This window comes from Pecten maximus, chromosome 6 (assembly GCF_902652985.1).
Source record: "Pecten maximus chromosome 6, xPecMax1.1, whole genome shotgun sequence".
NCBI classification, from domain to species: domain Eukaryota; kingdom Metazoa; phylum Mollusca; class Bivalvia; order Pectinida; family Pectinidae; genus Pecten; species Pecten maximus.
In genome coordinates this window covers 8,827,838-8,842,145 of record NC_047020.1, presented here as the reverse complement: position 1 = coordinate 8,842,145, position 14,308 = coordinate 8,827,838, and the positions used below count along the sequence as shown (strand labels likewise).

Genomic DNA, 14,308 nt, shown 5'->3' with positions numbered 1-14,308 from the left:
ACAACACTCTTACAGTACAGCACTCTTACAGTACAGCACTCTTACAGTACAACACTCTTACAGTACAGCTCTCTTACAGTACAGCACTCTTACAGTACAACACTCCTACAGTACAACACTCTTACTGTACAACACTCTTACAGTACAGCACTCTTACAGTACATGTATACAGCACTCTTACAGTACAGCGCTGTTACAGTACAGCACTCTTACAGTACATGTATACAGCACTCTTACAGTACAGCGCTGTTACAGTACAGCACTCTTACAGTACAACACTCTTACAGTACAACGTTCTTACAGTACAACGCTCTTACAGTACAACGTTCTTACAGTACAACGCTCTTACAGTACAGCGCTGTTACAGTTCAGCACTCTTACAGTACAGCACTCTTACAGTACAGAACTCTTACAGTACAACACTCTTACAGTACAACACTCTTACAGTACAGCACTCTTACAGTACAGCGCTCTTACAGTACATCGCTGTTACAGTACAGAACTCTTACAGTACAGCACTCTTACAGTACAGCATTCTTACAGTACAGCACTCTTACAGTACATCGCTGTTACAGTACAGAACTCTTACAGTACAGCACTCTTACAGTACAGCTCTCTTACAGTACAGCACTCTAACAGTACAACACTCTTACAGTACAACGCTCTTACAGTACAGCGCTGTTACAGTTCAACACTCTTACAGTACAGCGCTGTTACAGTACAACACTCTTACAGTACAGCACTCTTACAGTACAGCATTCTTACAGTACAACGCTCTTACAGTACAGCACTCTTACAGTACAGCACTCTTACAGTACAGAACTCTTACAGTACAGCACTCTTACAGTACAACACTCTTACAGTACAGCACTCTTACAGTACAGCACTCTTACTGTACAGCACTCTTACAGTACAACACTCTTACAGTACAGAACTCTTACAGTACAGCACTCTTACAGTACAACACTCTTACAGTACAGCACTCTTACTGTACAGCACTCTTACAGTACAACGCTCTTACAGTACAGCACTCTTACAGTACAGCACTCTTACAGTACAACACTCTTACAGTACAACACTCCTACAGTACAGCACTCTTACAGTACAGCACTCTTACAGTACAGCACTCTTACAGTACAGCACTCTTACAGTACATCGCTGTTACAGTACAGAACTCTTACAGTACAGCACTCTTACAGTACAGCTCTCTTACAGTACAACACTCTTACAGTACAGCACTCTTACAGTACAGCACTCTTACAGTACAGTTCTGTTACAGTACAGCACCATTATTGAAATCTTATGTGGTGATAAACTTTACAACAAAACTCTGATGCAGTATCAGTTATGTAGTACAGGTTTGGGTACAACTCCCAACTCTCTTTCTTACACCGGCCGTATTGGAGGGGATTCCTTCTACACTGAATATACCATTATCATACTGTTACATACATTGTACTTTTTTATGGTTACTATATAAAAGACTTCATATTTTATGCCAAAAAATACAAAATGAATTCATAAAGACGAAAAAAATATGATTACAAAGTTCAGGTCATTTAAATAATTTCTGTTGGATAAGAACAAAACAACATGCCCATGACAACAGGACTGCTTTCCGTTTTGCTTGTGGTTTCCAATGTAATTCTTTACAATCTCTGCTAGTGGTATGGAATGTTGTCGGACAAAAATAACTTTTTGTAGGGAATTAAATGCATACCTAAGATGGATGAAAACAAACACAGTAAACCACTGTTTCATCAGCATCCAAGCAAGCGGGCTAGGGGAAGTTATCTACACACTAGGAATTTCCCAGTAACAATTATCACAGGCTAGGGGAAGTTATCTATACATGGGAAATTCCCCAGTAACAATTATCACGGCTAGGGGAAGTTATCTATATAATAGGAATTCCCCAGTTATAATTATCACGGGCTAGGGGAAGTTATCTACACACTAGGAATTCCCCAATAACAATTATCACGGCTAGGGGAAGTTATCTATATAATAGGAATTCCCCAGTTATAATTATCACGGGCTAGGGGAAGTTATCTATATATGAGGAATTCCCCAGTTACAATTATCACAGGCTAAGGGAAGTTATCTATATATGAGGAATTCCCCAATAACAATTATCACGGCTAGGGGAAGTTATCTATATAATAGGAATTCCCCAGTTATAATTATCACGGGCTAGGGGAAGTTATCTAATGAGGAATTCCCCAGTAACAATTATCACAGGCTAGGGGAAGTTATCTATATAAGAGGAATTCCCCAGTTATAATTATCACGGGCTAGGGGAAGTTATCTATACATGAGGAATTCCCCAATAACAATTATCAAGGGCTAGGGGAAGTTATCTATACACGAGGAACATGAATTTACACCGTGGTGTCGAGGCCGATTGTACTGTCAGGGTTACAGTTGGTAGGATTAGGGAGTGGCCGACAGGGTCTGGTGATGGGAGGGGCAGCATTTTATAGCTTACCGGTCAGTAGGAGTAGCCTGGACACACAGCATGTTCTCATGGTCAATAACACCCTTAGCTGTCCCACTCTGAAACACAATAAAATCACTACAACAGACGATATCTTTAGTATTGTGTCCGAGTCTTTTTAAACATCTTTAACCGAGAGACTGATTTCTCCTTGATCCCACTTGGTGTTCTAACCCTGTGCATAACATCTAAATAATTTATGTAAACCTGTTTCTTACAAAATAAAATCTGGGAATTCCATTACAGACAAATACAGTGTTACTTGTTAGCCTGATTACTGTATCTTTATCGTAGATTCACAAAGATAAATAATTAAAATTAAACAACCTAATTAAAAGTAATTATTTTTTTGGATATGGGTTTTCGTTTACGCCAGTACCTTTAACACATGACTCACATCATATCTAATCTTCAGGATTAATAACAATAATAGATTTTCATTCATTAAAAACTTCATTAGATTTTAAATGTAAAATCATGTTTCAAATAAATCTAGTGTTAAATTTGCTGACTTACTTTTTCATTTGTGAAGTATCGCATACAGCCATGCTCCAGTACACAAAACCTCTTTAGAAAATCTGAAAATGAATTATAAACTTGTACATATATACATAGTCATGTTATATATTCTCATTATGTAGAATTGTCAAGATTAAAACAAAACATACAATTTGAGGCAATCAGAATTTATCTATTAGAAAAAACAAAAGGCCAAAAGGGCATGTATTGCTCACCTGGTTGGATTTGTACAAACGTTAAAATAATGTTTATGTTCAATTTGTTAATAGAATTAAATGTTGATGACGAACAATGCAATATATGGTTATGGTGTGGGTTCTCAACGGTTTCAAAAATATAACCAAAAAGATACATCAAAGAAACTAAGTCCCTAGAGTGGTGCAGATTCACTTTTTATGTAAAATCTGTCCCCCCTCTCTCCCTCCCCCCCCCCCCCCCCCCCCCCCCCCCCCCCCTCCCTTCCCCCCAGGGTTTTTCTGACCAAATGTAGTCCAAATCCATTCTTTACTTTGTGACACATGGCAATTTAAAGACTTACCCCTATTTCCTCTATTGGACCCCTTCCCTCTCACCCCAGGGAGTCAGTACCACCGTTTATGCAAAATCAGTTTTTCTTCCCCTTAGGATGTTTCAGACCAAATTTGGTGCAAATCTTTTCAGTACTTTATGACTGTAGAAGCCATTTAAACGAAATGTTTAACGGACGGACAACAGACACCGCGCCATAGCATTAGCTCACAAGATCTATACCCACCTTTCTTATCGCTGCCTGTCTTCAGTAGGAAACCTTGTGTGCGGACATCAGACCTGATTTTAGACTCCCGAGCCTGATAGAGAGAGACAGACATCATTATAATGTCTAGCTTCAGATCAAATAACCTTACATCAGTAGCATGAACAGACATTTCAACTACAGAGAAATTAACATTTTAAAACATCAGTTACTACAGGGTTTTTTTAATTATTATTTTGATCATAAAGTTATTGACCATGTAACTATAATCTACCAGGAATAAGAAGAATTTTAATAGAAATCAAAAAGAGATAACACATATTATCTAAAGTTGTCAAGTCTTTTTGTGTTGACACTTTGCTATCATAAAAGACATAAATAGATGGGACAGTAAATTAGAACAGACTTTATAGAACACGTCATGGGACATCATACTGACATTAATAGGACCGGTCATGGGACATCATACTGACATTAATTGATGGGAGAGTTAATTATAATAGACTTTATAGGACCCGTCATGGGACATCATACTGACATTAATTGTTGGGACAGTTAATTATAATAGACGCTATAGGACCTGTCATGGGACATCATACTGACATTAATTGTTGGGACAGTTAATTATAATAGACTTTATAGGACCCGTCATGGGACATCATACGGACATTAATTGACAGTTAATTATAATAGACACTATAGGACCCGTCATGGGACATCATACTGACATTAATTGACAGTTAATTATAATAGACTCTATAGGACCCGTCATGGGACATCATACTGACATTAATTGACAGTTAATTATAATAGACACTATAGGACCCGTCATGGGACATCATACTGACATTAATTGACAGTTAATTATAATAGACTCTATAGGACCCGTCATGGGACATCATACTGACATTAATTGACAGTTAATTATAATAGACTCTATAGGACCCGTCATGGGACATCATACTGATATTAATTGACGGGACAGTAAATTATAATAGACCCTATAGGACCCGTCATGGGATATCATACTGACATTAATTGACAGTAAATTATAATAGACTCTATTGGACCCGTCATGGGACATCATACTGACATTAATTGACGGGACAGTAAATTATAATAGACGCTATAGGACCCGTCATGGGACATCATACTGACATTAATTGACGGGACAGTAAATTATAATAGACGCTATAGGACCTGTCATGGGACATCATACTGACATTAATTGTTGGGACAGTTAATTATAATAGACACTATAGGACCCGCCATGGGACATCATACTGACATTAATTGACAGTTAATTATATTAGACACTATAGGACCCGCCATGGGACATCATACTGACATTAATTGACAGTTAATTATAATAGACACTATAGGACCCGCCATGGGACATCATACTGACATTAATTGACAGTTAATTATAATAGACACTATAGGACCCGTCATGGGACATCATACTGACATTAATTGTTGGGACAGTTAATTATAATAGACTTTATAGGACCCGTCATGGGACATCATACTGACATTAATTGACGGGACAGTTAATTATAATAGACATTATAGGACCCGCCATGGGACATCATACTGACATTAATTGACGGGACAGTTAATCATAATAGACACTATAGGACCCGTCATGGGACATCATACTGACATTAATTGACAGTTAATTATAATAGACGCTATAGGACCCGTCATGGGACATCATACTGACATTAATTGACAGTTAATTATAATAGACACTATAGGACCCGTCATGGGACATCATACTGACATTAATTGACAGTTAATTATAATAGACGCTATAGGACCCGTCATGGGACATCATACTGACATTAATTGACAGTAAATTATAATAGACACTATAGGACCCGTCATGGGACATCATACTGACATTAATTGACGGGACAGTAAAATATAATAGACGCTATAGGACCCGTCATGGGACATCATACTGACATTAATTGACGGGACAGTTAATTATAATAGACGCTATAGGACCCGCCATGGGACATCATACTGACATTAATTGACGGGACAGTAAATTATAATAGATGCTATAGGACCCGTCATGGGACATCATACTGACATTAATTGACAGTTAATTATAATAGACTCTATAGGACCCGTCATGGGACATCATACTGACATTAATTGACGGGACAGTAAATTATAATAGACGCTATAGGACGCGTCATGGGACATCATACTGACATTAATTGACAGTTAATTATAATAGACTCTATAGGACCCGTCATGGGACATCATACTGACATTAATTGACGGGACAGTTAATTATAATAGACGCTATAGGACCCGCCATGGGACATCATACTGACATTAATTGACGGGACAGTTAATTATAATAGACATTATAGGACCCGCCATGGGACATCATACTGACATTAATTGACGGGACAGTTAATCATAATAGACTCTATAGGACCCGTCATGGGACATCATACTGTCATTAATTGACGGGACAGTTCATTGTTTGTATAATAGACTTTATCGGACCTGTCATGGGACATCATACTGACATTAATTGACAGTTAATTATAATAGACGCTATAGGACCTGTCATGGGACATCATACTGACATTAATTGACAGTTAATTATAATAGACTTTATAGGACCCGTCATGGGACATCATACTGACATTAATTGACAGTTAATTATAATAGACGCTGTAGGACCCGTAATGGGACATCATACTGACATTAATTGACGGGACAGTTAATTATAATAGACTTTATAGGACCCGTCATGGGACATGTACTGTTATAGTTCGTACTTACCTTATCTGGTTCCTCACAGAGTCGGGCTGCTGATACTGAAAAGTAAGACAACAATGACATGTTAATAGGTCAGTTTAATATTGGAGGTGGACCATCATTTCTCATAAAGAGTAAGAAGCTCTACAATATAATACACTGACAAGTGTTAAGTATGAACAGATACTCACAGTCACCACCGTTCTGGTACAGCAGTTCCTGAAATCATCAGATTAAACATAAATAAAATTGGATATATTTCAAATGATACAGTATAATATCTATCACAACAGCTTTCGGTGATCACTTATCAGGAATACCAGTGAGCAGCTATCAAGAATAACATACTTTATATGTTTTTATATTACAAGATTCTGACCCATAAGGGGCATAATTTGGTTTGGTTTGTTTTTGTTTAACGTCCTATTAACAGCCAGGGTTATGTAAGGACGTGCCAGGTTTTGGAGGTGGAGGAAAGCTGGAGTACCCAGAGAAAAACCACCTGCCTACAGTCAGTACCTGGCAACTGCCCCACGTAGGTTTCGAACTCGCAACCCAGAGGTGGAGGGCTAGTGATAAAGTGTCAGGACACCTTTACCACTCGGCCACCGCGGCCCCTCAAAGGGGCATGATGTTTCTGAAGAGAATTCTATATTCTACTGTATTCTACATATCCTAATAAATATATACAACTCTCTTATCTTCTACTGTTAATACCGTATTTTACCGCAAATAAACCCCCACCCCAAGAGGGGAAAAAAAGACCAAAAGTGGGGAGGGGGCTTATTTTTTGGATAATAGCAATGACTTTAATAAATCAAGTTCATGACACTCAAATTCCTTCATTTTTGTTGTGTTGCAAACAAATAACAATACACATAGAAAATTAAATAGGACAAATCAAAACTCACCATCTGCAGTCTCTGGCCAGCTGCCTTAGCTATGCTGAAGGCTGTAACCAAAGAATATAAAATTTAGTTTTCAATCAAATATATTATAAGGACTTAAAGTTATACATGTATAAGGATTAAGTATAACATGCTCCCATTGGTGATTAATTGATTAGGTCTAGAACATGAGAAACTGTTTCCTTCTGGAAACTATTAAAGTATTGGTCAAAAAAGATGTTTTAATGTTTTGAACCAATTCATCAAACCAAATATCTCCCCCTGTCATCACATGACCACACCTGTAGGGATCAAAACAAGATTCAATGTATCAATTCCTTTCACCAATAGAATCTTCAGATGGGTGGTCAGTACAGACATGTGAAATGTAAACACAGGTGGTCAGTCTATATATGTGGTCAGTCTATACAAGTGTTCAGTAAAGAAAGATGAATGGTATATTAATGTGGTCAGTGTATATATGGTCAGTATAGACAAGTGAACTATACAGACAGGTGGTCAGTATAGACAGGTGATCAGTAAGGACAGATGAATTATACAGGCAGGTGGTTAGTATAGACAGGTGGTCAGTATAGACAGGTGATCAGTATAGACAGGTGATCAGTAAAGACAGGTGGTCAGTAAGGACAGGTGAATATAGACAGGTGGTTAGTATAGTCAGGTGGTCAGTATAGACAGTTGAACAGTAAAGACAGGTGAATTATACAGACAGGTGGTTAAAGTATAGTCAGGTGGTCAGTAATGACAGGTAGTCAGTAAGGACAGGTGAATTATACAGACAGGTGGTAAGTATAGTCAGGTGGTCAGTATCGACAGGTGGTCATTAAGGACAGGTGAATTATACAGACAGGTGGTAAGTATAGTCAGGTGGTCAGTATAATCAGGTGGTCAATATAGACAGGTGATCAGTATAGACAGGTGGTCAGTATAGACAGGTGATCAGTAAGGACAGGTGAATTATATAGACAGGTGGTTAGTATAGTCAGGTGGCCAGTATAGACAGGTGATCAGTTTAGACAGGTGGTCAGTATAGACAGGTGGTCAGTATAGACAGGTGAACTGTATATACAGGTGGTAGTCAGTATAGACAGGTGGCCAGTGTAGACAGAAGAACTGCATAGACATGTGAGCTGTACATGCAGACATGATATTTGTATAAATATGTGAACTGTATAAAAGATACAACACTACCCAGTTGTAGTTAGTTATTCACATACCCACGTACTACACAAAACCAGGCCAGTGTAGAATTTGGACAGGTTTCAACCAACCTATACTCAAGTCATACATTTCTATTTTTCGAACAGTTTGGTTCAGATATAAGACTAAATACACCACAACTTTGGTCACAAATACCTACTGACCTACTTACATGTAAAACGATAATTCACATATGGAATCTGACCTACTTAATTAAAATGATAATTCACATGGAATCTGACCTACTTAAAAAGATAATTCACATCGAATCTGACCTACTTAAAATGATAATTCACATGGAATCAAGACGCTAAGTTGTAATATCCAACATTTCACCTAAATTTTTTACAGTAAATCTGAGAATATTGAAAATACTGAAATAAAATCTTTTGACAAGAAATGCCACAATGCATAGATATTACAATGAAAATCTTAACACGATTTTCACTATTGACATGAATTCCACAACAGTTGTGGAGCCATGCATGTATACAACTGTAACCTCACAAAGTGAGAACTCAGTTCTTCTTTATCAAACATTATTTTAGACACAAAGCTCAGTTTTTCTTAATCATACATTATTTTAGACACAAAACACACATCATGACAATAACCATCAATACATTGACCTACAAAATTTACCCGTAATATCACTACACAGACCTTTTGATATTCGTTGAGCAGTTTTCATTTTCCTGTGTATTTTGTAAGGTCTTAATAATATCCAGATGAAATTCAGAATCACAGAAAACACAATCCAATTACTATCCAAAGGAAGAACCACATGTCACAAGCACTACTGACAATGAATGGAAACCATTCTGCTTTCCGTGAGATTTATTATAAAAACTTAAAGATAGATTATACTACTTCATTTACACAAAACTTGTTTACTAATACTGATGTATTGTCACTTGTGTTTATCGAAGGTCACACTTTATATTCACACGTTGCTTCCTTCCTTCCTAACGACACAGCTTTTGATATCAGATGATGTGTATTGTCCTTCACAAAGTCTGTACAAAATAATTAGTTCCAATTTCCACATTAACGACATGAAACCAAGATTATCTGATCAAGACATATCTTAATCTCAAACAAAAAAAAAGCAAAAATAACTTTCTCAAACAGAATAATTTTTAAATTTCATGAAAGTGTGACAGAAGATCCATTTCATTGTGATCTTAGTCATCAAATAAACATCAGCTTTCCATTCTGATTGCTGCATGAGATCATCTGTGAATGTCGGGGGAGATCTCAACGTTTATCTCCATCTCCAAACACCTCTACACCTACACAGGTACCCATTCTCTAGTCCACACAGGTATCTCCATGTACAGGTATACATAAGAACAGGTAACATCAGACCCAATACACTATAAAGGTATCCTACTGCTTTAACGAGTTTTACAAAGACTGGTCAGACAACAGTAACAACAGGTATACAGGTAGGAGTCTATGAATGAACATTCATGACAAAAAGTGATACAGGATACACCTGACTACACCTGTAAGGGGCCAAACAATACTGATACAGGCCTATCTGGTTATCATCAGTCGTCACACTGTCCCTTGTGGTGGGCATGAGACCTGCATGGACAGCTTTATCTACAGTCTCGGGCTGTGTGGTGGGCATGGACAGCTTTATCCCAGTCAGGGGCTGTGTGATGGACATGGCAGCTTTATCCCAGTCAGGGGCTGTGTGGTGGACATGACAGCTTTATGGTATGGACAGCTTTATCCTAGTCTGGGGCTGTGTGGTGGGCATGGACAGGTTTTTCCCCCAGTGAGGGGCTGTGTGGATGGTATGGACAGCTTTATCCCTGTCAGGGGCTGTGTGGTGGGTATGGACAGCTTTATCCCAGAGTCTAGGGCTGTGTGGTTGGCATGACAGCATTATCCCACAGTCGGGGCTGTGTGGTGGGCATGACAGCTTTATCCCAATCAGGGGCTGTGTGGTGGGCATGGACAGCTCTATCCACAGTCAGGAGCTGTGTGGTGGGCATGGACAGCTCTATCCAGGTCAGGGGCTGTGTGGTGGGCATGACAGCTTTATCCAGGTCAGGGGCTGTGTGGTGGGCATGGCCAGCTTTATCCAGGTCAGGGGCTGTGTGGTGGGCATGGCCAGCTTTATCCACAGTCTGGGGCTGTGTGGTGGGCATGGATAGCTTAATCCACAGTCTGGGGCTGTGTGGTGGGCATGGATAGCTTAATCCACAGTCTGGGGCTGTGTGGCGGACATGACAACTTTAGCCCAGTCAGGGGCTGTGTGGTGGACATGACAACTTTAGCCCAGTCAGGGGCTGTGTGGTGGACATGACAACTTTAGCCCAGTCAGGAGCTGTGTGGTGGACATGACAGCTTTATCCACAGTCAGGGGCTGTGTGGTGGACATGACAGCTTTATCCACAGTCAGGGGCTGTGTGGTGGACATGACAACGTTATCCCAGTCAGGGGCTGTGTGGTGGACATGACAACTTTAGCCCAGTCAGGGGCTGTGTGGTGGGTATGGACAGCTTTATCCCACAGTCTGGCCATACTATGGACGGAATCAGACCATACATACATGCAATATTTTCGCTCTGTTCAGAGGCTATGGGGTGGACACAACTAAGGGCAGCTATGAGCATGACCAGAACCAAGTCCAAGGGTGTTTGGTGGGTATGGGAACACCCTTGAGGTGTGGCATTTAAAGCAGTTAAACTAAAGGGAGATAACTCTGAACACACATACCACAGGCGTAAAATATAAAGTTATACATATATAATGCATTTTTGCCAGTGAAATATAGAAATTCATCAAACTAACAATAGTTATATTTTCACTTCAGCAATAATCAGTGAAAATAAAAGATTTTACAGTGAAAATATAAGTTTTTTGTTCATAACCAATCAGAGCGAACGCTTAAATTGCATTGATAAATCCTTTCAAAATGGCGCCGTCAAGTTGATGTGGAGTATGACCGAATACTTTGATATTTTTCACTCGTGCTTCGTACTTGTGAAAATATTTATTTTCTGTCATACTCGTGAAATATATGTTATATTAAACAGGAAACCATTCATTATCCTCTATATATCTAAGGGAGATAGTCCCTAACAAACAAGTAACACACACTCATAGCTGTTATAAGAAACCAGAAAGACTATAGTTTGGTCGCATGTATCACTTTATCTTTACAAGCTAAGTATGCATGTAATATAAGATGAGTACAATGAAACTGTTGTTATATGAATATTTACAGGTAGGAGACAAGAGTTTACACGACCTTGGCGTGTCAAGAGAACATAATTACATACAGACATGGAGTATGTCCGCCTCAACCTGTTCCAATGATACCATCAGGTGGACATGTAACATTGTGTTATAACGATATACTTATGTTACATGTATCAGTACTGAAAGCAATCTGATGAAAACTGTACACACCTGTTATATTGTACAGTGATACTGTGTAGTACACACCTGTGTTATATTGTACAGTGATACTGTGTAGTACACACCTGTGTTATATTGTACATTGATACTGTGTAGTACACACCTGTGTTATATTGTACAGTGATACTGTGTAGTACACACCTGTGTTATATTGTACAGTGGTACTGTGTAGTACACACCTGTGTTATATTGTACAGTGATACTGTGTAGTACACACCTGTGTTATATTGTACATTGATACTGTGTAGTACTGACACCTATGTTATATTGTACAGTGATACTGTGTAGTACACACCTGTGTTATATTGTACAGTGGTACTGTGTAGTACACACCTGTGTTATATTGTACAGTGATACTGTGTAGTACACACCTGTGTTATATTGTACATTGATACTGTGTAGTACTGACACCTATGTTATATTGTACAGTGATACTGTGTAGTATACACACCTGTGTTATATTGTACATTGATACTGTGTAGTACACACCTGTGTTATATTGTACAGTGATACTGTGTAGTACACACCTGTGTTATATTGTACATTGATACTGTGTAGTACACACCTGTGTTATATTGTACAGTGATACTGTGTAGTACACATCTGTGTTATATTGAACAGTGGTACTGTGTAGTACACACCTGTGTTATATTGTACTACTGCGTAGTACTGACACCTATGTTATATTGTACAGTGATACTGTGTAGTACACACCTGTGTTATATTGTACAGTGATACTGTGTAGTACACACCTGTGTTATATTGTACAGTGATACTGTGTAGTACACACCTGTGTTATATTGTACAGTGGTACTGTGTAGTACTGACACCTGTGTTATATTGTACAGTGATACTGTGTAGTACACACCTGTGTTATATTGTACAGTGATACTGTGTAGTACACACCTGTGTTATATTGTACAGTGATACTGTGTAGTACTGACACCTGTGTTATATTGTACAGTGATACTGTGTAGTACACACCTGTGTTATATTGTACAGTGATACTGTGTAGTACTGACACCTGTGTTATATTGTACAGTGATACTGTGTAGTACACACCTGTGTTATATTGTACAGTGATACTGTGGAGTACACACCTGTGTTATATTGTACAGTGATACTGTGTAGTACACACCTGTGTTATATTGTACAGTGATACTGTGTAGTACACACCTGTGTTATATTGTACAGTGATACTGTGTAGTACACACCTGTGTTATATTGTACAGTGATACTGTGTGGTACACACCTGTGTTATATTGTACAGTGGTACTGTGTAGTACACACCTGTGTTATATTGTACAGTGATACTGTGTGGTACACACCTGTGTTATATTGTACAGTGGTACTGTGTAGTACACACCTGTGTTATATTGTACAGTGATACTGTGTGGTACACACCTGTGTTATATTGTACAGTGGTACTGTGTAGTACACACCTGTGTTATATTGTACAGTGATACTGTGTGGTACACACCTGTGTTATATTGTACAGTGATACTGTGTAGTACACACCTGTGTTATATTGTACAGTGATACTGTGTAGTACACACCTGTGTTATATTGTACAGTGATACTGTGTAGTACACACCTGTGTTATATTGTACAGTGATACTGTGTAGTACACACCTGTGTTATATTGTACAGTGATACTGTGTAGTATACACACCTGTGTTATATTGTACAGTGATACTGTGTAGTACACACCTGTGTTATATTGTACAGTGATACTGTGTAGTACTGACACCTATGTTATATTGTACAGTGATACTGTGTAGTACTGACACCTATGTTATATTGTACAGTGATACTGTGTAGTACACACCTGTGTTATATTGTACAGTGAAACTGTGTAGTACACACCTGTGTTATATTGTACAGTGATACTGTGTAGTACACACCTGTGTTATATTGTACAGTGGTACTGTGTAGTACTGACACCTGTGTTATATTGTACAGTGATACTGTGTAGTACACACCTGTGTTATATTGTACAGTGATACTGTGTAGTACACACCTGTGTTATATTGTACAGTGATACTGTGTAGTACACACCTGTGTTATATTGTACAGTGGTACTGTGTAGTACTGACACCTGTGTTATATTGTACAGTGATACTGTGTAGTACACACCTGTGTTATATTGTACAGTGATACTGTGTAGTACACACCTGTGTTATATTGTACAGTGATACTGTGTAGTACACACCTGTGTTATATTGTACA

At 38.5% G+C, this 14,308-nt stretch overlaps 1 protein-coding gene across 3 annotated transcripts in view; it reads right to left on the bottom strand.

The window, feature by feature from the left end:
- Positions 1-14,308, bottom strand: part of LOC117328881 (arf-GAP with Rho-GAP domain, ANK repeat and PH domain-containing protein 2-like) — a 132,365-nt gene that overhangs the window by 59,200 nt on the left and 58,857 nt on the right. For all 3 annotated transcript variants that reach the window (XM_033886475.1, XM_033886476.1, XM_033886477.1), the window contains 6 exons: positions 7,445-7,485; positions 6,725-6,752; positions 6,558-6,592; positions 3,771-3,843; positions 3,014-3,075; positions 2,489-2,556 (listed from right to left, as the gene is read on the bottom strand). In XM_033886475.1, coding sequence (XP_033742366.1) covers positions 2,489-2,556; positions 3,014-3,075; positions 3,771-3,843; positions 6,558-6,592; positions 6,725-6,752; positions 7,445-7,485 — 307 coding nt within the window. The remainder of the gene's footprint in view (positions 1-2,488; positions 2,557-3,013; positions 3,076-3,770; positions 3,844-6,557; positions 6,593-6,724; positions 6,753-7,444; positions 7,486-14,308) is intronic.